The sequence below is a fragment of the Cavia porcellus genome, unplaced genomic scaffold, assembly GCF_034190915.1.
Source record: "Cavia porcellus strain 051 isolate PalLab524CR breed Dunkin Hartley unplaced genomic scaffold, mCavPor4.1 scaffold_28, whole genome shotgun sequence".
NCBI lineage: Eukaryota > Metazoa > Chordata > Mammalia > Rodentia > Caviidae > Cavia > Cavia porcellus.
The window spans coordinates 30,358,057-30,386,027 of NW_026947511.1; the positions used below are offsets into that span (position 1 = coordinate 30,358,057).

Below are 27,971 nucleotides of genomic sequence, written 5' to 3' on the forward strand. Positions count from 1 at the left end.
AGGTCAAACCCAAGGCCTCTGGCATACTAGACAAGTGTACAGCTTCTGGTCTATGCCCCCAGATTCTTTCTGAAAAAAGTTTTTTGGCCAAGTTATTATATGGGATGGGTTGTTTTTGGCCTGATAGTCCCTTAATAAGGTAAACAAGAAGGACAAAGCACCTGGACTGAAAACCAGGACAGGCAGCTGGGTATGGTTATAATGTCCATCTAGTATATTCACATAGTATCACTTTAATTTTTACAGTGACCCTGAAACAAATATTATAATATCACCATTCTATAGATAAAAACATCTGAGGCGTTGAGAACTTAAAAAGATTCATTGAAGGTCACTAGAGAGTAACAGAGATTCAACCTCAGGTTTGAATGTAAAGCCAAAACATATGCTTATCATCATTTTTTACCATCATTTCTCACATACAGTCAATACTCAACGCTAGATATTAAAGCAGTCATGACAAGTAGAGCAAGCCATTAACACACCAATGGGTAAGAGTGGCGAACAACATCTAGATCACTAGAAGCTGAGAAGTCTGCCTTTGGGCCCAAGGCTTGATGTTGAGAAGCTACCAGCTTGGCATGCTGCCCTCTTACTGTGCTGTGGTCTCCTTTTAAGAGATTTCAACTCTCCGTGCAACATGATTTTAGGTGACTGTGGGCTTTTGTTTTGGTTTCTTGGGGAAGGTTAGAAGGGTGAAGAGTACAGATGTGTGTAGGAATATGTTCTTACTTGGTAGATGAAGGTAGAATGGATCACTCCAAGGCTCTATTAGTGTAAGGTAAACACTGCAGATGCCAGAGGGTGTAGGATGGGACAATGTGCTCCTTAACAGAACAGTCGAATGCGAGGGAAAATGTCATATTCCAAAATTAGGAGACGGATGCTACCTTCAAAGCACTAGTTTCCGAGAAGGATTTTATTCTTAACTAAGAATGGTCAACTTTCAGGCAAAGGCAACCAGGTTGGAAGAGTATTAAGCCTGTCTTCCTTCAACTACTGAGAAGCATGGTGTAAAATGGTGAACCTGCATTGCCTCCTTGGTTCAGCTTCACAAAGATTTTCAAGCTCCAACACAATCTTAAAATATACTGAGAGGCAACATGCAGATTCTGGGATCAGGGAGACCCAAGCTTGAATCCTAGCTGCAGGCTACTCAAGTGGGTAACAGTGAGCAAGCTGACTTCTTTGCTAGTTCCTTATCTATAAAACTGAGCTAGTATCTCCAAGATTAGGAGAGACAATGCAGATAAGCACTTAGCACTGTGCCTTGGGGGCCTGAAAAGGCGATGTTATTATATGTGCTTACTGCTCGGGAGAACTGTGAGCACGTCTGTTGAAGCTGACTGTTCAGAACAGACGAGTGTGTCATGTGCTAGAAACTGCTTACTCTATCACTTATTGCTGTCTCCTCCAACAACACAGTAGGGACCTACATGCCAAGAGAGTGGTGCTTATATTCTAAATTATTCACGTGAAAGAATGTGAAAGCCATAAGGAGTCTCAGAGGTCACCCATGTGATCCAAGTCACCTCAGAGACAAAAGAAGCTGAGATCTTTTGATAATAAGACTGACACTTCAGAAAAAATCCTTCAGGTTGCAGAGGGCATGCTGTTTACTGTCTATGCTAGTGGCCCATCAGAAATGAATGACTCAAAGAATTAAGGGCAACTGTGCTGTGCGATACAATTTTCAAAGCAGAATCTAAGGACACATGAATAGCATAGGCCATGAACTATATCTGTGTTACTTTCCTGTATTATAGTTCAAGTACACGGGGACACAGCTGGACCCACGAGATTACCGTATCTGTAATATCCTGAGTGCTTTACATTGGGATTTTCCTGTACCTGGGAACTTATTCTTCTTCTTTCAGAAACTGCAATACTCTCAGATTTATAGGCCATAGCTTATTCTCGAGCTCCAGCTCAAATAATTTTTAACTACTTCATCATAGGAAGCTATTGGAAAAGAAGGTGTATTCAATTTCCCATTACCTTCTCCAGCAGACTACTTAAATAATCCAGACAGCCTGTGAGAGGTAATAGATCTAATTTTATGTCGAGTATGTGTACCAATGAGCAATAGAACTGGCTCCTCTTGGGTGCTGAACAAAAGCGATGATCTATGGTGGGACATAATAATTCATGGAGAAAGGTGCTTTCTTCAGCGGTCAGAACTCACCAAGGACACTTCATCCTCACCCCTGTCATTATCGTGCGGGGCACGCAGAACTAAAGACACAGTCTCACTGCAACTTCCACTTTTAGGAATTGGATCATGCTCTAGTACTGTAACTCTGCAGTTGCTGCCACCTGCCTGGACCTCTCAGCTTGTTCAGAGGAACGTTAACTCTGTAAGGCATTAAAAGATAGTTTGGAGCAAAGTAAGTTGGGGAACTTGCTTTGGGTATCTTGCTTGGGTATCTTGCTTTGGGTATCTTGCTTTGGAGAATAATGATCTCCCAGGCCCTCCGCTCAGTCCATGACTGGTAACATTACTGATAGCGCCATCCCTTTATGGAGATTAATAATACATATTTTTAAATGCTGGCAGGGGTAGTGCTGCATAGAAAAGTTTTGTATAACTTCCAAACTTGGCATTTTCCAAACTTATCTGAACCATGGAACATTAAAAAAATAAACTCACAGAACCATTAACATATTGCAGTATACAGTGTTCTTCATAATGCTGTTTGGGAAATTCTGTGCTAAATTATACCTAAAGATTGGTTTGTAAGCTCTAAACCAGCCAAGGAAGAGACAGTGCCAGAGCCTCTCAAAGGTGCCAGTGTCTCAAAGTCCTAACCTTTTGGGAAAAAATGAAGACAGCAGAGACTGAGAGCAAGTAATACTGAGAGCACAAGTCAGACAAAAAGCGCTCCCCTCTCTGCCCCTGCCCTCCTCTTCCCACACCCTCAGTATGTGCCAGGCTCCACTTCTAAGCATTTAGATCCCTTATTAGCACTTACCACACCAAGTCAGAACTGTCCATACTTATCTTTCTTCTCCATTACACTGCGAATTCTCAAGGGTGCAACCCTATTCCCAGCACTACCTGTGCTGACAGCTGAAAAACTGGATAAGCCACACTATATTTTGTTTACCTTATCGAATTCATTATAGAAGCAGCCGACATTCATTCAATGTCCAAGTTAAGTGCTTTATGTAGATTTATCCTCATGCTGTCCCTAAGAGGCATTTTATCCTATTTTGAAAACAAAGAAATGAAACTCAGACATTGCCCTCAGTAACCTCACTAATGAAAGATGGAGCCTTCAATCTGGCAGTATGACTTCAGAGTCTGCTTCTTAACCACTATACTTTCCCTCCTGTTCTTTCAAGATTCACTTCAGCAGTAAAATTCCACAGCTCTCCACAGTTCATGTATTTACCGAGTACCTGCTGTATAGGTATGGTGGTACATACCTACAGTCCCTGCACTCTGGAAGGCAGAGGCAGGAAATTAAAGCTCAGCCCAGACAACTTAGTGATTTGTACCCCCCACCCTCACCAAAAAACTTTAGCTCAGTTTGCAGGATGTGGGTTTAATTCCTAGTACCACACAAAAATTTCATACTTCTTTGGAGAGAGGAGGACAGACTGACAATTCATATAGAACTCAAACCAATGGCAAGTCACTAGTATGGATTAGGGAGCCCTAAAAATAGAGGCTTGGAGGGGCTGGGGATTTAGCTCAGCGGCATAAGCGCCTGCCTTGCAAGCAGGCAGTCATGAGTTTGATCCCTGGTACCGATAAAAATAGAGGCTTGGGGCAGAGTACAACGAAAGCTTGATAAGACAGGTACAACTGGCAGAGGGGAAGGACCGAGAAAAGACGTCTGAAACATGCTAGCCTTCCCAGGGAAACCTCAGTCCCTGACAGTCAACATTAGTGTTAGCATCACCCCTTTCCCATGGAAGCAGGTGAAAAAGATACAAATCTAGAGACTGAAGTTACAGAAGGACATAAGGGATTCATGAATAGGTTTGTTCTCCAGGTCTACAATGAAGGGTAAAGGTTTACTAGCTTCGAATCTTTTTTTTTTTTTTTTAAGACAGGGTTTCAATATGTAGTTCAGACTGACCTTGAATTCACTATGTAACCCTGGCTGACCTCAAACTTGCAGTAATCCTCCTACCTCAGTCTTCTGAGTGCTGGAATTATTGCCTGTCCTATTAGCTTAGACCCTCATGTCTTGTTCACATGTCCATTTGTTCATTCACTCATTCACTTATTGACCATATATTTAGTGGTATCCTGCTGATACGCACACAGGAAAGACAGCCACAAGCAAGACAAAAGCATTCTAAGGTTGACAGATAAACACATAAATACATGAGAAAACATCAGGATGCTATAACAGAAGACGGAATGGGAAAATCTTTAGAGAACACCTGAATTATAAGGAGGCAAACACATGGAGATCCCAGGAAAGGGCACTGAGGTAGAGTGGGAACGGAGCTGGTCTATCTGGAATATAAAAAGAACAACTGGTATTTGATAAACTCTGAGAGCACACAAGGTTCATGGCACACGCAGCCTTTGTGAGCCACAGTGACGAGACCATGGCTGTCTGGGGACATGGAGAAAAGGAGCTGCCTAGACGATACATTTTGGAGGTAAAGATGAGGATTTACTGAAGAAGTAAATTTAGAAGTAGGGGTGGTAAAAAATCAAGGATAATGCTTACTTTTGTTTGTTTAGCTTTTGCATATGTGGGGAATAATTAACTTACAAGCATCTACCTTGAGCTTATCATTTAGGTACCAAATACGGTGGTCAGCAGCCCTCGTTCTGCTCATTAGCTGGATCTGGAAATTCATGCCCATGCTCATAATTATCATTAGGAATTGATGACAGCAGTGAGGGCAAAGCCTTTCAGGGTAACTTCTCTATTTTTAATTACAAGAACTGTGGAAAATAGTTAAAAAATAATTTACAAGGAATCATTGAGGAAGTTCTCTCTTAGGAAGTATCACCTATATTCAGACTTGAAAGATAAGATGTGACCTAGGTAAAGATTATAATTGGATATCTAAAAAGTTAAGCTTTTAAATTTACTTTTATTTTCAGACTACAATACATGAGTAAGGGGCTGGGGATTTAGCTCAGCAGCATAAGTACCTGCCTTACAAGCAGGCGGTCGTGAGTTCGATCCCCGGTACCGATAAAAAGGAAAAAGACCAAAAAAAAACCAAAAAACAAAAAAAAACCCATATGAGTAATTTTTAGTTTTTGCTGCTATAGTGGGTTGAACAGTAACCTCCAAAAGAATATGTCCACATCTGAGTGCCTGGAAAACTGTGGATACGATTTTGTTTGAAACTAGGGTCTTTGCAAAGATAATTAAGTCAAGAATTTTGAGATGAGGCTATCCTGGATTATCCAGTTAGTGCCTAAATCCAGTGATAAGTGTCCTTATCTCACACACACACACACACACACACACACACACACACACACACACAAATAAGGGAGAAAGGGGAAGGCCAGAGGCAGAGGTGAAGACAGAGGCAGAGACCAGTGGTCGGTACCCACAAAGCCAAGGCCCTCTAGGAGCTAAAAAAGGCAAATAAGGATGATCCCAGGAGCCTTTGGAAGGTGTAACAGCTAACCTTGACTGTCAATTTGATTGGTGAGAATACTGAAGCAGCACACTTGTAGGTGTGTCTGGTGGGTCACAAGGAGGTCACCTGGGGGATGTGTCTAGTCCCTGGCCTTTTCCTTTTCTTGCTCTTTCCTCTGTGTTTCCTCTCTGCCATGCAGCGAGCAGTTTTCCTCATCACAACTTTCCAGCACGATGTTTCCATCTTGGAGCAGCCTACCAAGGACCGAAACCTCTGAAACTGTGAGCCGAAAGAAACCTCCCTGACCCTCTTTTATTTTTTTGGTACTAGGCATTGAACTCAGGCCCTCATTGTTGCCAGACGAATGCTGTACTGCTGAACTACATCCTCTGCCCAAACCTTCCCTTTTTTTGAAAACTTTTTTTGGTACTGGGGATCAAACTCATGACCTGCTTACCAGGCAGGTGCTGTGCTGCTGAGCTAAATCCCTGCTCCACCCAACTTTGCCTCTTTAAAATTGTGTTCGTCAGAGAATTTTCCAGCCATGGAATAATAGTGAGGGACAGCGACTAATACGGAGGGACTGTGGCCCTCCCAACAGTTTTTTTTTGTCTTTTTCATTTTTATCGGTACTGGGGATCGAACTCACGACTACCTGCTTGCAAGGCAGGTGCTTATGCCGCTGAGCTAAATCCCCTCCCAACATCTTGATTTCAGACTTCTTGTCTTTAAAACTGTAACTGGGAGAGAACAGACTTATGCTGTTTTCAGTCATCAAGTTTGTGGTAATTTGTTATAGCAGCTCTGTGGCTTTTTCCGTTACCTAGCATGAATCTAGGGCATTTTTCCTTAGATATCTATTGCTATATGCTCTGGAAATCTAATGTTATATAGGTACAACAAACTAAGAAGTCAAAGTAAGTGGCAAAACATCATATAATTCAAAGCGAAATTTGTACCACTGCCTCTATTAGCAAGGATTATGAGGCATGGACTATATGAAGCTTAGACATCTCCGTAAATGGTTTAAAATAATTTGAAAGAAACACATTTCTTTTTCTTTCTTTTTTAAATCACTAGGTTGCATTTATTTTTGCTACCACTACCCAGAACCATCCCATTTTAGACACCTTATAATTTTAACAGACACTGACTCATTCTATATAGTTGTTCTTTAAAGTAGTTCTGTTGCTGGGTATGGTGGCTAACGCCTATAATCCCAGCACTCGGGAGGCTGAGGCAGGAGGATCATTGCAGCCTGGCTACAAAGTGAGCTCAAGGTCTGAACTGCATAGCGAGACCCTCTCTCAAAAAGACCAAAAAAAAAAAAAAAAAAAAAAAAAAAAAAAAAAGTAGTTGTGTTGGCTTTAGTTCAGCTCTTTAAAAAAAAAGTTATAAAAATAAAGAGGAACCAAGCATTGTGGCACATGCTTGGAACACCTGTAATCCCACACTATAAAGGCTGAGGTAGGAGGACTGTCAACAAATTTGAGGCCAGCCTGGGCCACACAGTGAATTCAAGGCCAGTAGTGAGATCCTGTCTAAAAGAGACAGAGAGAGAGGGAGAAATCGAGAGAGGGAGAGAAAGAAGAAGGTGGGGGAGGCTTACTAATTTTATGTTGGTAAGTGATAAGTTCAAATTTTAAACTTTTGGATTTATAGATACTGTACTGTCAAATCCTGTTTAGTGATATGGAGCAAATAACCCAAGCTATTCTAGAGAAATGACCTGGTAATACCTTTTCCCCCACCTCCATATCACCTCCACCCCAATTCTACAAAGATCAGAAGTATTATTTTTAAACACTTCTACTTTAAAGAAATGCAATTTTAAAAAGTGATATTGATGGGGCTGGGGATTTAGCTCAGTGGCATAAGCGCCTGCCTTGCAAGTGCGCAGTTGTGAGTTCGATCCCTGGTACCGATTAAAAAAAAAAAGTGATATAGATCAATAAAATGAAATAAAAGGCATCAGATTTGACAAGAAACAGTAAACTGATTTCTTTTTTTTTTTTTTTTAACTTTTTTAAAAAAATGTTTTCTGAGACACGGCCTTGCTAAGTTATGGAGGCTGGCCTTAAACTTGCAATCCTGCCTTAGCTTCTCAGTTAGCTGGGTTAGAGGCATATGGCACCATGCCGGGCTAAGTGACTTCTATTTGCAGATGATAACCTTGTATTTCTGGCTTTAATGAGGTACAATTGACAAATAAAAACTGTACAGATTTAAGGTGTACAATGTGATGTTTTGATATGTATACATTGTGAAATTATTATCACAAGCTAATTAACATTTGTATCACTTCACGTGGTTACTGTTTTGTATATGTGTGTGGTAAAGAACACATGAGATCTATTCTCTTAGCAAATCTCTTTATTACTAATGATAGTCATCATGTGGTACAGTAGCTCTCTAGAATTAATTCATCTTGCATATATCCTTTGACCAATTCCTCCTCATCCCCTTGAGTCTTCCTGCCCCTGGAAATCATCATTCTATTCTGGTTCTATCAGTTTGACTTTTTAGATTTCACATATGAAATGGTATATGAGAAAATCTTAAGGAATCCACTAAAAAGTGCTGAGTAACCAAGACTGTGTTTATAAAAGCTCAAGATTTAAAAATACATGTTGCAGTAGTCAATGGTGAAACAAAGACATTTTCAGATAAACCAAAAATGAAAAGAATTTATTGCTAAAAGATCTGTACTAAAAGAAGAGGAAGCAGCAGCAGCAGCAGCAGCGGCAGCGGCAGCGGCGGCACAGTAGTGTACGTATGCCTGTAATCCCAGCACTCAGGAGACTGACGCAGGGAAGTTGCTGTGAATTTGAGGCCATCCTCAAAGTGAGTTCAAGGTCAGCCTGACTGCCTAGTGAAATTCTGTCTCAAAAAGCTGCTTCTTTTTTTTAAAAAACTTTTTATTTTGTCGGCATATTTTGTTGTTTGTTTTGTTTTGAGACAGAATTTCACTAGGCAGTCAGGCTGGCCTTGAACTTACTATGTAGCCCAGGCTGGCCTTTGAACTTGCAGAAATCCTCCTGCCTCAGCCTCCCAAGTAGTGGGATTACAGGTGTGCAATCCTGCCTCAAAAAGAAAAAATAAATAAATAAACGAATGAATGAATGAATAAAGGAAATTCTTCAGATTTTATTCTGACCAGATGAAAGTTGGATATTCAGAAGTAAATGGAAAGTACTCAGTAGTAAATATGTAATTAACTGTAGAAAACTTTTCCTTTTAATTTCTCATATAACTATTGAAAGCAAAAATCTTAACATTGTATTAAAAATATTCTGTATACATATAAAATATAACTATAGTATAAAAAAATGGGCTTGTGGCTCAACGTAACTGTAAAATTGCAAGATTTTTACATTTCATTTGGAGTGGTACAATCAATATTGACTCTAAGCAAGCCATAAAAAGTTATGTTTTAATTTTTAGAGAGACCACTCAAATATAAAAAATAGTGTATCCAGGAGAGACACATTTTAAATAGACAAATAGGTTGAACATAAAAGAGGAGAAAAATTTATACCATGTAAATAAGCACAGAAAGTTAATTATACTAATATTACATAAAACATTTCAACAGGTATATTATGTAAGATAAAAGGAGAATATTCATAACAATAAAAGAGCCAAATCATCTGAAAAGCATAATTCCAATGTATGCACCTAATACCAAAAGTCAAAATTAATGAAGACTGGTATCATTTAAAAGGAAAAAATAGAAAAACCCATATATTTTAACTGGGAGATTTTAATACTCTTCTTCCATTGATAATAGCAACCTAACAAAAAAGTCACCAAGGGGCTGGGGATTTAGCTCAGTGGCATAATCGCCTGCCTTGCAAGCGTGTGGTCGTGAGTTCGATCCCTGGTACTGATAAAAAAAGAAAAAAGAAAAAAAAATCACTAAAAATATCTGAAAAAACTATCACTCACTTGACCTACCTGACATTTTTTTTTTTTTTTTTTTTTTTTTTTGTCTTTTTCATTTTTATCGGTACCGGGGATCGAACTCATGACTGCCTGCTTGCAAGGCAGGTGCTTATGCCGCTGAGCTAAATCCCCAGCCCCCCTACCTGACATTTTTATAACTTTAGAATACATATTCTTTTTTTTTTTTTTTTTTTTTTTTGGTACTGGGGATGAACTTATGACCTTGTGATTACCAGGGCAGGTGCTTGAGTCACTGAGCAAAATTCCCAGCCCATATTCTTTTCAAATACAAATAAACTGACTATACACTCAACCATAAAACATGTCTCAATAAAGTTTTTTTTTTTTTTTTTTTTCCAGACAGGGTCTTGCTATATAGTTCAGGGTCCCTTGGACGCCCTGTGTAGCCCAAACTGGCCTCTAACTCACTGGCTCTGTCTCCCAAGTGCTAGAATTACACGTATTATGCCATTATGCCCAGCTTAATTAACTTTGAAGAAATGAGGTTTTACAGGATGTGTCTCTGGCAATGGAATTAAATTAGAAATAAAAAATCAAAAATTAAACTGCGTGTGATGCACACCTGTAACCCCAGCTACATGGGAGGCCAAGGCAAGAGGATCATGGGTTTGAGGCCAATCTGGGCAACTGAGTGAGACTATCTCAAAATAAAAAGACGAGGTATGTAACTCACTGGTAGAGTACTTGTCTAACATGCTCAAGACTTTGGGTTGAATACCCAGTACTTTCAAACAACGACAACAACAACAACCACCTAAAATAAAACCCCATCAAAAATATATCTAGAAACAGGGCCGGAGGTTCAGCTCAGTGGTTTAAGTGCCCACTTGGCAAACACGAAGTTGCGAGTTCAGTCCCTGGCACCACAAAAAAAAAAAAAAGTCCCAAGAATATATCTAGAAAAAAAGAAAACATTTGAAACATTCTACACAATGTGGAAATTCACCAGAGAAATCATGAGGAAAATCAGAAAATCTTTTAAGCAGGATGAAAACACAACACATCAGTTTGCGGGATGTGGATAAAACACTGCTTAGAAGAAAATTTATAGTTTCAAAAGTTTATTTTAAAAAAGCCAGCTAATGTTCCATTTTAAAAAGCTAGAAGAGAAATGCAAAGTAATATATACTGAAAATAAGTAGACTGGAAATAACGACATGAGTAGAGATAAACAGAATAGATCACAGAGAAAATTGAAAAGAGTAATAAAACTGCCAACTACCTAAGAAGAGTAAGAAAAAATGAGAGAAGATGTAATTTATCAGCGGAAGGAGTAAAAAGTGAGACTGCAGACTGTACAAAGAAAGGGATAATAATGAAATGTAACTATGTCAATAAATTCAATTACAGATGAAATGAGCAAATTCCTTAGAAGTACACTTTGAAGGCTGAGGATATAGCTCAGTAGCGTAAGTGCCTGCCGAAGGAGAAGGAGAAGGAGAAGGAGAAGGAGAGAGGAAGAGGAAGAGGAAGAGGAAGAAAGATGATCTGGGGAAGAAAGATGATCTGCAAAGGCTCTGAGATTAATCTCCAGTTCCACCAACACACACACACACACACACACACACACACACACACACACACACACTAAAATACAAACTCTGGATACCTATAAATTTATTAAAAAATTAAATTATTGAACTTTTTACAAAGAAAACTGCAGGCCCACATAGTTTCATAACTAAATTCTTATCAAATAATTCAGGAAGAGATAAAGGCAATGTTACACAAACTCTTCCTAAATAAAAAAAGAGGAAAATTCCCTAAGTCATTTTATGAGGTCTGTGTACTCTGATAAAAAAACTGAAAAGACATTACAACAAAAGGAAATTATAGAGCAAATCTCTCAATATTTAACAAAATATTAGCAAATCAAATCAAGCTTCTGTTGAAAGCCTAACACACCTGATAAAGTTGAGGTTATTTCAGGGCTATAAAGAATAATTAATGTAATCTATTACATTAAAAAGAATAAAGGTAAAAGGCTATGTAATCATTTCTGTCTCTCCATATATATATATATGAGCCACTGATGATAAAAAGCCCTTTGTAAATTAGTGAAAGAAAAGGATTTCCATAATCTAACAATGGGCATCTATGAAAAATCTAATATTCAACCTAATGGTGAGATAGGGAATGCTTCTCCCCAAGATGAGGAAGAAACCAAGGATATTTCCTCTCACTACTTCTATTCAACACTGTATGGTTCAATAAGGCAAGAAAAAAATCATAAAAAAGATGAAACTATTTGTCTCTAGAAAACATAACTGCATCTGTGCATCCTAAAGGAGCTAGGGCTGTCAGAGAGCCAATCTTCCTTCCTTTTCTCCTTCTTCCTGCCCCCACCGTCTGTCTCTTTCTCTCTCTTTCCTTCCTTTTTCTTTTCTTTCTCTCTCTCTCTCTCTCTCTTCTTTTTCTCCCCTCCCCTCTTTCTTTCTGTGTGGAGACTGAAGCCAAGGCCTCACACATCCTGTGTAGGCAGGTGTTCTGCCTCTGAGCTACATCCCCAGCCCTGGATATCCATTTATTTTATGAATGAAATAATCATCTTTCCGTGGATCCATAAATTCAACTCCTAGCTATTTATGTAAAAGAAGTAAAAATATATATCCTCACAAAACTTTCACAAGAACATTTAAAGCAGCTTAATTGAAGATAGCCTCTAACTGGAAATAGCCAGTGTCTATACAAGAATGGATAAATGGGATAGTCATTGAATGGATTATTACTGCCAACAGGGATTAAAGTACTGATATGCCCAGTGACATAGGTGGATCTCAAAAGCACACTGGGAAAAACCTTAGAAATGTGTACTAAAGTTCTGGAACAAGAATAACTAACCTCTGGTGGAAAAGTGTACAGATTAATGGCTTGCCTCTTCCTGAAGAGGGGTGTAACTGACTGGAAAAATGCAAGAGGCAACTTTTTTTTTGTACTAGGGACGGAACTTACAAACTCGCACTTGCCAGTCAGGTGCTCACCACTGAGCAAAATCCCCAGCCCATGAGGCAACTTTAAATACATTTCAAACTTTAGGTAATATCTACACTGAAGTACTTAGGAGTGAAGTACACTCCTGTCAGCAATGTACTTTCAATGCATCGAACACAAGAGGAGCTGGGAATGGTTATGCATGCCTGTAATGTAGGCACTCTGGGAGGTTGAGGCAGAAGGATTGCAAGTTGGAGCCCAGCCTTACTAACTTGGCAGCTTAGTAAGACCTGTCTCAAAATTATTTCTTATAAAGAATAAAAAATGACTGGGGATGTAGCTCATTGTGAAGGTCCTGGGCTCAAGCCCCAATAATATAATAGTAAAAGGAAAAATAAAAAACAAACAAAAAGCTCGAAAGGGACTAAATAATAGACAAAGCTATGCACAGATATATGGTTTGTTTGTTTGCTTATTTCATTGCTGGGACTGAACTTGGGCACTGGACACACTAGGCAAAGGCTCCCTCACTGAGCTACACTCTCAGCCATGGATATATGGATTTTTTTTCTTTTTGAGATGAATTTTGCTATGCAATTCAGGCTGGCCTTGAACTCACTTTGTAGCGCAGGCTGGCCTTCAACTTGTGGAGAACCTCCTACCTTAGTCTCTCAAGTGCTGGGATTAGAGGTGTGTATCACCATGCCCAGGGAGCCATGGATATTCTTTAAAAAATTATTTCCACTGTCTTGAATGTTTGAAAATTTTCATAATAAAATGGTGAGGAAAAAAATTATACTTTCAATCCTGCTCACTCACATTGCCTGTATAAACTACTTGAATTTACATGAAGTTGACAGGGGGGTCTTATAAGTCATGATTGTATCTTTAAAAAAAACTTTATAAGAAATAAACCAAACCATCCCTTCTCATCAAATGCATAAAATTCATTTGTACAATGATTTACTTATTATCTAGGCCCTGACTGTGGCTCAGATGAAAGAAGTGTGCAGTTTCACGCACTGTGCCTCTGCTCAGATGCCTGTTTTCCAAACCAAACACTTAAAGATGAGCATCTGTGCTGACTGCAGCCTTTAGCATAATGAAACCTATTTGCTGAGCTTAGCATCTCAAGGTGAAATGCAAGGTAATACAATGCCAACAAAATAAATCACAACACAATGCCAAGAATAACAGACATTTTACTGTTAAGGAGAGGCAGCACCTAACAAATTAAGAGATTCAGTGTTTATATCTTCAAGGAAAAAACCATCTGAGTTTAATTACCTTTATCAAGAGATGCTCCAGCCATATGGTAAAAGCTCAACGCAGTGTCCACGTCATTAATATTCTTTAGAAAAGTAAAGAAGTTCTCCACCTCCTGAAATGTCAGACCCTGAAAAAGGAGAGACAGAAAGGTAAGGAGAACCTGCAGCAAAGCAGCTGAAAATTCCGCAACTCAAAATCTGTGCTCAAGCCAGGTGTGGTACACAACTGTAATCCCAGCACTCAAGACTCCATCAAGAGAATTGTGAGTTCAAATTTAGCTACATACTGGTAGTGAGTTCAAGGCCAGCCTGGACTACGTAGCTGGACCCTGTCTCCAAATGAAAACAAAAACAACAAACCAAACAACAATAACACCCCACCCCCCCCAACAAAAACAAAAACTCCCCAAATCGGCACAGAGACTGAATAAAATGGTCAAAGAATGTCATATTCTAGAGTTTTACCCTGAGAACAAACTGGCTTATTCCTTTCCTCTCAAAGGTCAAATCTGATATAAAGCTGTTTGCAATGATGGCTGGGTATCTTTAATGAAAGTATTTCAGAATGTTTTCCAATTAGTCACAGTATTTATTATGACACTTCAAAATGGGCTACAGCTACTAGATCTGTTACTCACTTAAGAATATTAGAATGGTACTGTCATTTGAGTAGTCTGCTCACAGGCCAGTTACGCTTTTGAGGCTTAAAGTCAATTAAAGAATCACCAAAGTCAGAGGAATATAGAAAGGTTTCAATATTTAGCACAGCCAAATCACTAAGCAGGCTGTCCAGTATCTCAGTTTAAAAGTTACTAACAAATAACTTGCCCCTTACCTTTATTTATTTATTTTATTCTTTTGGTACCAGGAATAACCTCAGGCCCTCACACTTGCCAGGCAGGCACTGTGCCACTGAGCTATCCCTGTCCCCTAGCCCCTTACTTTAAAATGATGAAATTCTGTGAATAAAGAAATTGTTTTCAAAAAGTATTTAAAGATTTGCTTTTCTATCTACCTTTGGTGGCCCAAAGGCAGTATTCATATGAATCAGGGCAGTATTTGCTTGAATCCTCTGCAGGGAGGCAGAGCGGTCCTTTTTGCTATCCCTCGCCTCCCACACATCATGCTGTGATGGAAGTGAGTCGTTTCCAAGGCGTGAAAGCGTTGGAGAGTGGCCCAGGCATTTTTAATGATGCATCAGACCCTTAATGGACTGCAGATGTTGACAAGCTGTGACATAGCGCAGCTTCCCTTTTGATTTTCATTCCCCCAAACTACAGCTCCACACCAAGATCACAGCAGTAAGGAAACCTCGCACAGACAATCCTCAGTTCTTTCTCGATACACTCCAAACTGGGTCAACTGTACTTTCTCGTCTTACCAAACAGAAAGCTAAAATACTGTTTGTATAATTGTGTCAAATTCCTTGTATAATGCTTCCCTTGAGAACTGCAGAACTTAAAAAAAAACCCTTTTTATTATGAATATCATGACCATAAAGAAAGGTACATAAAATATGAATGTACAGCTCAACAAACTGCCATAAAACAACCAGCAATAGAATCTTCATTTGGGTTAAGGAACAAACTGCAGTCAGCATCCCAGAATACTCCTTCTCTCCCACAACATGACCCTCCCTGCCCCATCGTAAATTCCACGCCCACCCACGGCCCTAGGGATAACTACTACTTCCACTTTTAAGGGATTTATTTTCTTGATTTTTAAAAATTTAAATAGCATGTCTACTATTTATGCATCCTTAAACAGAAACAGTTAATTTTGTCTGTTTTTGAATTTTGTAAGTGCAATTACACAGTGTGTATTGTTGTATATGGCTTCTGTCTTTAATATTTGTTCATGTTTCTGTGTATTCCTGTACTTCATTCATTTTTACCACTACAAAGTGAATGTACTACAATGTATTTATCTATTTCGAATCAGCTATTTCTAACTTTTGGAAATTACCAACAGTAGTGCATATGTATTTAAGCATTCATCCAAACATTTTATGAAGTACTGCATCTATTATATACCTAGGGTCATAATTATTGGCAGTAAACTCCAAGTCCTATGTTATGTACTCTGCCCCTCATTTGAGGTCATTCTCTTGGCCCTGACTAGAAGCGCCCAAGTAAATAGACACTATGGTACCCTATTCAGTGTAAGCACTAGGATAGACTCAACCTGCAAAAGCAGAATATCCCTGGGGAGCCGTACCACATCCCTGCCGCCTCCACTGCCCAACAGGCTCCAGGCTTCCCACTCCCAGCGGTGCCGTTTCACATTCTGGTGTCCCAGCTCCTTAGATATAACACCCGGGTCTAGTGAAAGCGAGTGTGGGCAGCGTGCATGCGGTGCTCTCTGACCTCCACCTGCAGCACTTGCTGCTAAAGCACAGCTGGCCAGAGGCTGCACTTACAGGCTGAATGCTGTAACTGAGGACATGAACACCAGTGTCTGCTGCCCCAGGTAGCCCTGCCCAGGCCGGGGGAGGAATGTGGGAAGTGTGTCTCATAATGTTTGAGAAGGTCGCTGGAGAGCCTAGAGGACTCACTTTGAAACTAAATATGAAACAGTCCTGTACTGTGGCCAGATTCTTCATGTTGGCATGATTCACAGATAAAGCTCCTTCCCATGGAGGATGAGATTCCAGAAACAATAGCACATATGGGATGAATCATATATATACTTTTTTTTTTTTGGTACCAGGACTCGAACTCATAACCATGTGCTAACAAGACAGGCACTTATGCCACTGAGCTACATCCCCCGCCCTATATATACATATTTTTAAATTTATTTTTTAAAAAACGGTCTTGCTCTGTAATTCAGGCTAGCTTTGAACACACTATATAGTCCAGGCTGGCTTCAAACTCATGGTGATCTTCCTGCTCAGCCTCCTGAGTACTGGGATTACAGGCATATACCACTATGCCTGGCTAATTTGTCTTAACTTTGGAGAAAGCACTGTTTAGATATTTCTACAGTCCCCAAATGAGGCAGCTATGCTATAGTTGCCTGCTTTTAGGGACACTCTCAAAAGCAATAAAAAAGTTGCTGTGAAAATGACAAAAAAGAGCTGGGGATTTAGCTCAGCAGCACAAGTGCTTGCCTGGCAAGTGTGAGATCATGAGTTCAATCCTCGGTACCAAAAGAAAAAAAAAAAAGAACTGGGGATTTAGCTCAGCCATGTAAGTGCCTGCCTGCTCAGCATGAGGTTGTCAGTTTGATCCACAGTATCAAAAAACAAAACCAAAACCAAAAAACCCAACAAACAAACACACTAAAAAAAAAAAAAAAAAAAAAAAAAGGACAAGAGTATAATACCACTGGACTGGAAGTACAGGTTCTGTAACCCCACAGCTTATGGATGGATACACTGCAAACATTTTACTTTCCCCTCCATCAAATGACATGCAAAAGTCAAAGCAATCCAAATGTCTTATCAATGGATGAAATGATAAAAAAATGTGACACATGTGCAACACACACAGACACAATGGGATATCATTCAGCTTTTTAAAGGAAGGATATTTGGATAGAAGCTACAACATAGATGGGCCTTGACATTAAATGGATGAAATAAGCCAGCCATAAAAGGACAAAAAAGTAGAACCATATGGCTGCCTTGGAAGAGTGGTTACAGTCATAGAGACAAGAAGTAGAATATAGCCAGACATGGTGGCACACACTTGTAATCCCAGCACTCAGGAGGCCGAGGCAGGAGGATCGTCTTGAGTTCAAGGTCAGTCTAGACTCCTCTTTTTGGTTTTTTGGTCTTTTTGAGACATGATCTCAAATGCAGTTCATGATGACCTTGAGTTTACTTTGTAGCAGAGACTGGTCTCAAATTTGCAAAGATCCTCCTGCCTCAGCCTCCCAAGTGCTGGGATTCCAGGTGTTTACCACCACACCTGGCTAACCCTGTCTTCAAACAAACATACAAACAAAATAGTGGCCTGAGGAGACAGGGAATGGGGAGTTTTGTTTAGTGGGTAAGGAGCTCCAGGTGGGAAGGTGAACAGAATCCTGTGGATGGATGGATGGTGGTAATGGTTGCCTAACAGTATGAATATACTTAATGCCATGAATTGTATACTTAAAAATGAAGTGGTAACTTTTATTATATATAATAAACTTTCATTATATGTATATATTTAACACATACACAGCACAGGCTAATGAGTTTTGAAGCCTTTTCTTATTAAAGTATGGATTTCTGTCGGGGATGGCGAGGTGGGGACTGAATTACTGAAAGGATTTTTGAGGTCTTTTACCTAACGTAAAATCCCTAAAGCAGAAAGGACATACTAGAGGAAATATTTCACACTTTAGTGTTGGCCAGTTAATATTTTGTGAAACATTAAATACTAAAGTCCAAGACCAGGCTGCTTATGCTGAGAATTATTTAAGGACACAGAGAGAGAACAATGTGAACTGAGTGGCTATTCATTTGATGATTTAGAAAAACAGTGAGGTACAAATCACATTATGTCACTATTAAATCTAAATGTATAACACTTTGCCTTTATTACATAATATAATAAAAAAAATCCGTTGAGCACTTACTAACTACTCAGCACCATGCCAAGAACAGTGAGAGGAATAAACTGCATTGGACATGGGCTTTGATTTTATGGAGCTTATAATTTAGACAGTCTCCTGGAAGAAAAGATGCCAGTCACAAAATTCTTATTTCTTAATATCTACATTAGTAACGAATTCAGAAGGTTATTAGAATAAAACTAAAGTAAGATTATAACATGAATTTTGTGGATGTTAACATGCAAACTGAAAGTATTTGCTTACTGCAAGATAAGTACAGACCAGAATACCATAGCTTATGTATAATCTATTGGCAGATGATTTGAATCACAGACATAGCAGTTGGAAGGAAATAATATCTTTCTCTTAGGCTAGGAGTAAAAGGGATTTTCTTGACCTACAATGGGGAGAAAAAAAATGGAGAAGTCATCTCTCATGACAAACTAGTTACCTTCCTATCTTTAGAAAGATAAGCTTACATAAAATCAGGCTCTTGGTGACTCACAAAAGAAGTAGATAGTAGAGACTTCTTTAGGTTGAGTAAAAATGAATTTAACATTAGTAGGTCGTTAAGCAAGCTTGTACTTTTTCAAAATTAAAATCAGTCAAGGCTCTTGTAGGTAAATGGATACAACCTGAGATCATGCTCAGGGATGAAATGGCTCAGTCACAGGAGTGAACACTGTGTTGTCTCCCTGGTATAAAAACTAAAGGAGTTAGTGGGATCCAGAATGCACAACAGATACCATAAAAGTGAAAGGGGAGGAAATGTCTAAAAAGGGAAGGCAGTGGCCATATTAATCTAGTATTGTGTTTTGGAAGCCTGTATTATTTTCATTGTTCTATTTAGTTTGATTTTATTGTATTTGATGGCATAGACAGCTATTTCAAAGATAAGAAAATATATTATGGCAGCCATTATTGATTTCCTATTATCTTGCTTTGAAGCCCTGTATTGTCTTCACTGTTTTGTTTTGATTGATTTTATTCTATTTTCTTTTGTTTGACTGTATTATATTTGATGATATAAGCAGCTACTTTGAAGATAACAAGAGCCACTGTAGTTTAACTATTATCTTGTTTTGAAGTTCTGTATTGCTTTCATTGTTTTGTTTTGATTGGTTTTATTCTGTTCGACTTTATTATACCTGATGGTATGGGCAATTATTTTGAAGATAACAAGCGGCAATATGGTAGCCTTTGTTGACTTCCTTCTATCTTGTTTTGAAGATTTATACCACATTCATTGTTTTGTTTTGACTGACTCTTTATTTTGCTTGGTTTTATTCTCTTCAAAATGTGTGTGTATATATATATATATATATATATATATATATACACACACACACACACATATATATATATATATATATATATATATATATATGAAATGAAGAAAGAAAAAACAAAAAAAGAAAATATAAGAAAAATTTAATGACCTTGCTTTTACTTTTTTTCCTTCTTTTTGGTGTTGGGGATTGAAACCAAGGCCCTGTGCATGGTAAACACATACCGTACCACTGAACTATACCCTCAGCTCCCAGAGTTTTTTGTTTTTGTTTTTCCTAATGCTGGAGACTGAACATCCCAGGGCCTTGTGCATGCTATGCAAGTGCTGTCCAACTGAGCTACACTTCCAGCCCTTTACAACCTTGAATGAAACATGGGTTCTTAAATACCCAAAGCAGGAAAACTGAATTTCATCAAGATTTTATAATTTTATGCTTTAAAATACTGATCGTCTGGCATGGTGGCACACAACTCTAATGTTAGCACTCAGGAGGCTAAGGCAGGAGGATTGCTATGAATCTAGGCTACCTTGTGCTACACAGTCAGTTCAAGCCCAGCCTGAACTATGTAGGAAGACCCTGTCTCAAATACAATGCAACACAGAGGGCTTTGATTTTTATGGAGCTTATAATTGGGAGTGGGAGAAAAATCTTTGAAAAATTACTTATTTTGAAAAACAACTTTTCAGAATTATATAAAGAAATCTTATAACTTAGTAAAAGAAGACCAAGGATGTTTAAAAAAAGAATTGAGCCTGAGGTTACAGCTCAGTGGTAAAGTGCTTGCCTAGTATTCATAAAACCATTTGAGGCCAGGTATGGTAGTGAACACTTGTGACCTCAGCACTTTGGGAAGCTGAGGCAGGAGCATTGCACGTTTGAGCGCAGTCTAGGCAATTTAGTGATTCAGTTACCTAGGTTCAATCCCCAGTGCCTCTTCCCCAGTAGAATATATATTTTATCAAACAAGAGAAAGGAATACATAATAAGTACATGAAATGATGTTCACCGCCACAAATCACTAGGAAATGCACATTAAAACCAATGATAGACTACTACACACTTACTATAATGACTGCAGTAAAAAAAAAAATCAGACAATGATTTTAGTGGGTGCAAAAAAGAAACAACCCCGGAATTATCATACAACTCATGTGGAAAAATATAATGCAATAGTCATTTTGGGAAAAAGTTTGGCGGCCTTCTAAGAAGTTAAACATGAGGATGGAACTCAGTGGTGGAGTGCTTTCCCTCTAGCATGCATGATGCCCTGGGTTTGATCCCTACAACCATAAAAGAAAAAAAATTAAACATAATAAATATAACATACAACCTAACTATTTCACTCCCAGAAATCTCAAGAGAGAGGGAAAAAAAGCCCATGTAAAGACTTGTATATATCTACTGGGTTGTACAGTAAACAAAAAACAAAACAAAACAAAAAAGACTTGTATATAAATGTTGACATCAGCATTATTTATAACAACTCCCAAATAAAAATAATTTAGCTGTTTATTATCTGGTGAATGGATAACTAAAATGTTATATATTTAAAAAAATGGAATATTAGTTACTATTTAGCAATGAAATGCAATAAACTATTAATATAAGCATCAGCACAGATAAACCCTAAAACCTTTATGCTGAGTAAAAGAAGCCAGACCAAAAGAAGACTGCAGTCATTATATGATTGCATTTATATGAAATGTCCAGAAAAGACAAATCTATAGAGACTGAAAGCCAATTTATAGTTTCCTGGGGGTAAGGAGGAAATGAGGATTAACTGAAAACTAGAATGAAGGATCTTTTTGGGTGACAGAAATGTTCTAAAACTTGATGGCTGTGATGATTGCCTAACTGTAAATCCATGAAGGAATCACTGAATTGTACACTTAAAATGGATGGCTTTGATAGTATATAAATCACACTTCAATAAAACTGTTTAAAAAACTAAAGTACAGTTGGAAAAGGCAAAAAAAGGGGTAAAGAAAACTCAAGCTTCCTCTGGAGTCAGCTGCAAAGCCAGATATCCAGTGCTGGCTGGCCCCGAATGAGTGCAAAGACTGGAAAGGATGGTTCCCTGGCCCTGTTTTAAAATCAGTCACGGCAGATCCATTGCCAGGAATCAATCCAACTGCCCAAGTTTCCTCTATGGTCCATTGAAAAGATTAATAGTCTCTTTCCTTCTTCCTTACATAACACAACTCTCACTAATTATGGTCTACCCTCTGGTCAATCTGCAATCACAAGTAGTTTTCTGTAGCAAACCCTAGGCTTCTCTTCAACTGCTTCTTGCCAGCAGGGGAAATTACAAATTACATCATTTCTGTTACATTGGTGCAAGTATCTGATCTCCCCAAAACATTGTGAAACATTGCATTCTATCTATCTTCATCTCTTCTGCTCACAAGATGTCAGTGATTTCCCACTGTCAGCCTGAGAAACCTCCAAGCTTCTTAGTCTAGGATTTAAAATCTTCCACTTTCTTATTCCACAACCCTCCTTTCTAGCTATCTCCCTGAGGACCTGAGGCTGGAGTCTGGAGATACTTGTTTTTTGTTTCATCAAAATTTTGTGTTTATTCAAATCAAGTGATCAAGGATTGGCAATGGTTACTCAGAAGATTACGGGATCCAAAATAAGACTCCCTCCTAGCTTTGGATCTTGGTGCCACCTCTTAAAACAGTATAGATCTCTGGTAAATAAGGCTCAGAATATTTTTCCATCTGAAAACTGAGAAGTCTGTTTACCAAGCAGGATTGGAGTTAAGCAAGAAGATACATAAAAACTTTGTCATAGTTGGGTGAGGTGATACACACCTATAATCCCAGTACTCTGCAGGCTGAAGCAGGATGATGATTGCTGAAAATCTGAAGCCAGCCCAGGCTACATTGGGAGCTCAAGGCCAGCCTGAACTAGAAAGTAAGGCCATTCAAGAAAAAAAAGTTTGGCATATAGAAAGTACTCAGTGGCAGGCAGAAGCTAGCAGGCTCATTATTACAGAACTAATGGTAACCAATTTATTCCATCAAACTCTATGTAGATTCTTTGGTATGTATATGTATAGGGTTGGAAAAGACTGAGGTAGATGAAACTAGGGAGACTTTAAGAAACACATGCTTGAACCTACATACTGAGCATCTGACTGAATTGGTTTTAACAAAGTCCTGACAACTACATTTCTTGACAACTTCCCAAGTGCTCCTCATGTTGAGAAGCTCTACTCTAGAGAAATAATATGACCAGGTCTTAGCTCCTACAAGCAAACAAAACAAAACAAAACAAACAAACAAACAAACAAACAACCCTGCTCCTCAAACAAACATTCGGGAGAAATAAGGAAAAGACCTGAGAAGAGTCCTTACTTTATAGTCTATGAATAGAGGGCCGGAGATTTAGCTCAGTGGCATAAGTTGCCTGCCTGGCAAGTGCAAGGTTGTAAGTTCAATCCCCAGTACAAAAAAAAAAAAAAAAGTCTACCAGTGGTGGCAACCTATGGTACATGTGCCAGAACAGGCTGTTTGTATCACTGAAAGCTCTAAAAGGTTCTCCATCTCTGGTGTACACTCTGGGTAGGCCATTAATTTCTCTTCTTCCATCTCTACAAAGGCACGTTGATATCTAACAAGTCTAATACAGAGACAGAGGAAAAATATGGCTATGAAGGACTGGGCGGTCATTAAATTATATGTAAATATTTAATGCCACCAGTAGGACCTTCAATCTTTTTTTTTCTTTTTTTCTTTTTTTGAGACGGGGTCTCGCTATGCAGTTCAGGCTGGCCTTGAGCTCACTTTGTAGCCCAGGCTGGTCTCGAACTCGCAACGATCCTCCCACCTCAGCCTCCCGAGTGCTGGGATTACAGGTGTGAGCCACCACGCCTGGCAGGACCTTCAATCTTTTGGGTTAGGTTTGATATTTTGACACAGAAACTGATTAATGTGAGCCAAATAAAAATTTACATCTTTGACCAGGGACTTAGCTCAGCAGCACAAGGACCTGCCTGGCAAGTGTGAGGTCATGAGTTTGATTCCTGGTACAGAAAGGAAAAAAATTACACCTTTATGTTCACTGTCATATTAACAAGTCCAAAGTGGAATAAAAGAAGCAATTATAAGGGGAATCTGGTGATTTCCCTTCATTAACTCTCATTTTAGTTAATTGCTACGCTCACAATTATTTAATCAATGCCACAGGACAATCAATCTTCATCTCCTTGCTAAAGCAAAGTAAAAATTCTGGCCAGAAGTAATTTAGCACCCAAAATTTTCATCATTTGATGAAATTTGTCCTTTCACTTCAGAGCTCTTTTGCAAGGTCTTCGGGTCCTGAATTAACTCCTGCCAGAGCTAAAACACTTTATTCATTTCAGGGTGCTATCTCCGACATGCAATTTATTTCTTGATTAGGCTTTTATGATAATGATCCTAAGGTCAAATCAATGTCTGGAACAACCTTTAAAAGTAAGTCTGATCAAAGGGAGTGTTTCCTAATGTAAACTCTGTGCTTTCAGCAAAGGAGCTTTAAAAAAATCCACCTGAACACCAGTGATCAATTTTCTGAAGTTACAATTTCCAGCAGACATACACCTGGTACTGGTAGTGAAGAAGTGCTCTATGAGAGAGAAATATTTTTCTTACACTTTCCATTAATGACAAGTTTCCCTCACAGCAAAGAGAGTATCTGCTGTGGGAAAGGATGGACTGAGTTTAGAAAAGCCGACATCTCTCAGAGCCCACTCTGTCCTTGGCTATAGTCAACAGCTGGCTCAGAGGTCCTTTCAGGTTTTCAACATCTAAGACAGGGACGGAAAAGTCTGGCAGAGAAGGGCTCTCCACCAACTTGGGGCAATGCTATTCATACAAGATCTGCTGTACACAGTCTGGGAAAACGGGGACAAATACTCGCTAGCCTATTTCTTCTATTCAGGTATTGAGTCTTTAAAGGTAGAATGGTCCTTATGGCAAGTAAGTAGGACAAACTTCTCAATTCCTGAGGTCATAAGGTTGAGTGATTTGTCTATTATGACTATAGAAAGCTTTGATCTGGACTTGAGCTTGCCTTCTAAGTTTTGAGTCTACTGTACTATACTACCATAGTGATGTCTCAAACTTTTAGTGCCAGGTCAGTCTTTTGGTCGTAGCTAAATAGTAATCACTGTCCAGTGGGAAGGGTACTGGGCTGAGGAATAAGAAGATTTGCTCTCTACTTTAGCTAAGCACTGCTCTGTGTGTGTGTGTGTGTGTGTGTGTGTGTGTGTGTGTGTTCATGCATTTGTGACCTTTTAGAGACCTGATTTTTCAATTGGTCTCTGTTAAATGAATTTAGTTTGCTCATCCTGCCACTAGTGAGAACCCCAATACTGACTCATCTGTCCTTTTGGCTTCCTGCACCAGCTCAAAAGACTCCATCACCCCTTCAAATTCTTTAACAACCTTATTATGTATCTTTGAGCTTCTATGTTAGTTCCTTTCTACGGGATATCTCTTTAAACACATATACCACCATAGCATTTCATTGCTCAACCCTTTAGTAGCTTCTTGCTGCACTGTGAATAAACTATGTACACTGCTTGTACACACAGCTCGAGTCTCTGACCTATCTCAGGCCAGCCCCTCCTGCTCAGTATTTTCGGACACACTAACTCTCTTTAAGTCCCTCATGTGTGTCAGCTTTGTCTTTCCTGCTGATTGTTTGTGTCTCCATCTTCCCTCCCTAAATTCATGTGTTACATCCCTAATCTCCTGTGTGTCTGTCTTTGGAGATGGGGCTTCCAAGGAAATAAGGCTAAATGTGGACATGGAGGTGGGCCCTCATGCAATAAGGTTAGTGTCCTTAAAAGGGAAATGCCAAGCACTCCCTTTCTTCTGTGTGTACGAGAAAGCTCATGAGAGCACACACAGCTTCCAGAACTGTGCAAAAATAAATTTCAGTTGTTAAAACCACTCATATTTTGTTATGGCAGCCAGAATAGATGAGTGTATTGCCTCAGAGTTTTGCAGATGCTGTTACTCTGTCGAGGCTTTTCTTCCTTTTCCTGCTTCTTTTCTGTCTTTTCTTACTTCTCATCAAACATGTCCATCATTGGACCTCTGCAATGAAACAGGTCTCCCAAAGGTCACTAGTTACTTTCACTTCACCAAAATAGATGCTTTAATTGTTATCTTCCTGGGCCCTCTCTGTCACATGTGATATTAGAATCCTAGCTCCTGAACCCTTTTTCTTGGCTTTGATTTCACTATTTTCTTTGGGTATCTTTCTCTGGTTCTCCTAGATTTCCTTAGTTGCTTAAATGTTCGTGTTCCAGTGAGTTCTTTCCTTAGTCCACATATACTTTCTTCTTGTTGTTCTGTGTAATACTCACCTTAGGAAATCTCTTCCATTCTCATGGTTTTGACTATAATGGTATAGTGATAAATATCCAGGTGCTTATTGATTATATGATTAATAGTCCCCTGATAGCTTAAATACAAGACATCTACAACTGCAACTCTACCTTCTCATCCAAACTAGCCTCTCCTTTGAAATTCTCAATTTCAATGTATGGAGCCACCTTTTGCCGGAATAAGAAATCTGGGATGACTGGCCTCTCTCCCCTTCCTTGCCTGCTGCTCACTCTTCGCTTTGGGTCTTAAATATATGGATGTATTAGTTGTATTTGTTGGTTCATGACACTCTCTCATTATTAGTTTGATGCCTTTGCAACAACCAGCTGTTCCTATTGTTTCTTTCCTTCAATCAAAGCAACCTACCTTTCCATCTTTGAAGTGCTTCTTGAGCTGCTTCTGCATGGCAGTTAGCTTCTTGGACTGCACCCCACTGTAAGCCAGCAGCATGCCACCAAACTGCCTCTCAGTTATTCTTCCATCCACTGGGTCATGGCGTTCAAACTGGGAAGGAAACAGAAACAGCACTCTTGGAGGAAGATGGAAACTATTTTGACACAGAACAACTGTGTTAGATGGCCAAACATAGCTGATGGCTGGGGCTGTATTTATGAGCTACAATTTCCAGCAAAAGCTGAAAAACACTACACAGAAACAGAAATCAGGGCTCAAACTTGCCAGCCTCCTTCCTCAGCCTCTCAGACTGCTAGGCTTATGGGGATGCTCTTCTACACACAGCTAGTTCTACTCTGAAGATGAGAAAACTGAGGGAACTTGCAGCTACATGTGGCAGAGCTGAGGCTCAAATTAGGCCCATGTGGATCTAACAACTCTCAACATAACACTGTCTCTTGCTTCTAAGCAGTAGTACACATGCAACATGTATGCTTTGTTTTTCAAAACAGTTTCTATTAATTAATTAATTGATTTGTTATGAGACAGGGTTTAGTTATGCAGTTCAGGTTGGCCCTGAACTCACGTTGTAGACTAGGTTGGCCTGAAATTTATGGCTTGAAATATACTATGATCCTCCTGCATCAGCCTTCCGAGTGTTGCGACCACAGGCACAGCCACCATGCCTGGCTGTATGGTTTTGAGATAGGTTTTTGCTTTGTAGTGCAGGCTGGACTTGAACTCACTATATATCCCAGGTTGGTCTCAATCCTCCTACCTCAGTCTCCTGAATGTGGCATTACACTATGTTGTTCTGGATAAACTAACAGCCATGGGCTTGTAAGTCATATTTAAGTGAGAAGCCTAACTATTTGCAAAGAAATCAACATCATCCATATTAAGTGAAAGTCTCTTTTTCAACTCAACCACTCAATATTTCATGTTTGTCAAGCCATCATTTCTTTAGAGCTGATTAATTTTTGACAATACCAAAAGTTTTCCAGATTCAACTGTAGTTTGATTTATGGCTTAATTTACTGTCCTGAAACAAAACAGAGAGCTGACAAAATTTTGCAAATGGGCATACTTTTTGCAGTGTTTAAAATAGATTTCCAGTGAAATCTGACCCCTGGACCAAAGTTGCAGTTGCATAGCTCATCCAGGGGCTTCTCTTGAAATAAGCTGTGGTCCTCGCTCTGCAGAGCAGGCTCTAAGGATTGAGTGTTCCTTCTCCCAAGCTAGAGGATTTCACAGCTGGGGGCAACCTCGGATGTTTGCATTAGATGAGTTTTCAGCTCTCTGCCACTAGATTCGAGGCTGAAAGCTTTTTGTTCACAACACTGGCAGCAGCCACAGCTTGCTCAGGGCTTGTGAAGGCCTTAATATTCTTTTCCCCATAGGGACAAAGCTTCTCTGCTGTTATGTATCAAAGGCAATAAAGACAGTTTTTAGTGGAGATCCCCAAGTAGCAAGTTCAGTGTTCAAACTGGCATTTTCACTACTGTTCTTTGAAAACTCAGGCTTAGCTTTTGGTAATAGATCCTATTTTTACTTTCTTTTTATTATTTTTAAGTCACTGGAACTGAAAGGGCTTAAAAGTTATAAAATTCAGCTCATCTGTG

General features: G+C 39.2%; 1 protein-coding gene across 2 annotated transcripts in view; it reads right to left on the reverse strand.

Moving 5' to 3' along the window:
• Positions 1-27,971, reverse strand: part of Micu1 (mitochondrial calcium uptake 1) — a 224,095-nt gene that overhangs the window by 17,394 nt on the left and 178,730 nt on the right. For both annotated transcript variants that reach the window (XM_013156817.3, XM_063238651.1), the window contains exons 9-10: positions 26,323-26,460; positions 13,756-13,864 (exon numbers count right to left, since the gene is read on the reverse strand). In XM_013156817.3, the coding sequence (XP_013012271.1) occupies positions 13,756-13,864; positions 26,323-26,460 (247 nt within the window). The remainder of the gene's footprint in view (positions 1-13,755; positions 13,865-26,322; positions 26,461-27,971) is intronic.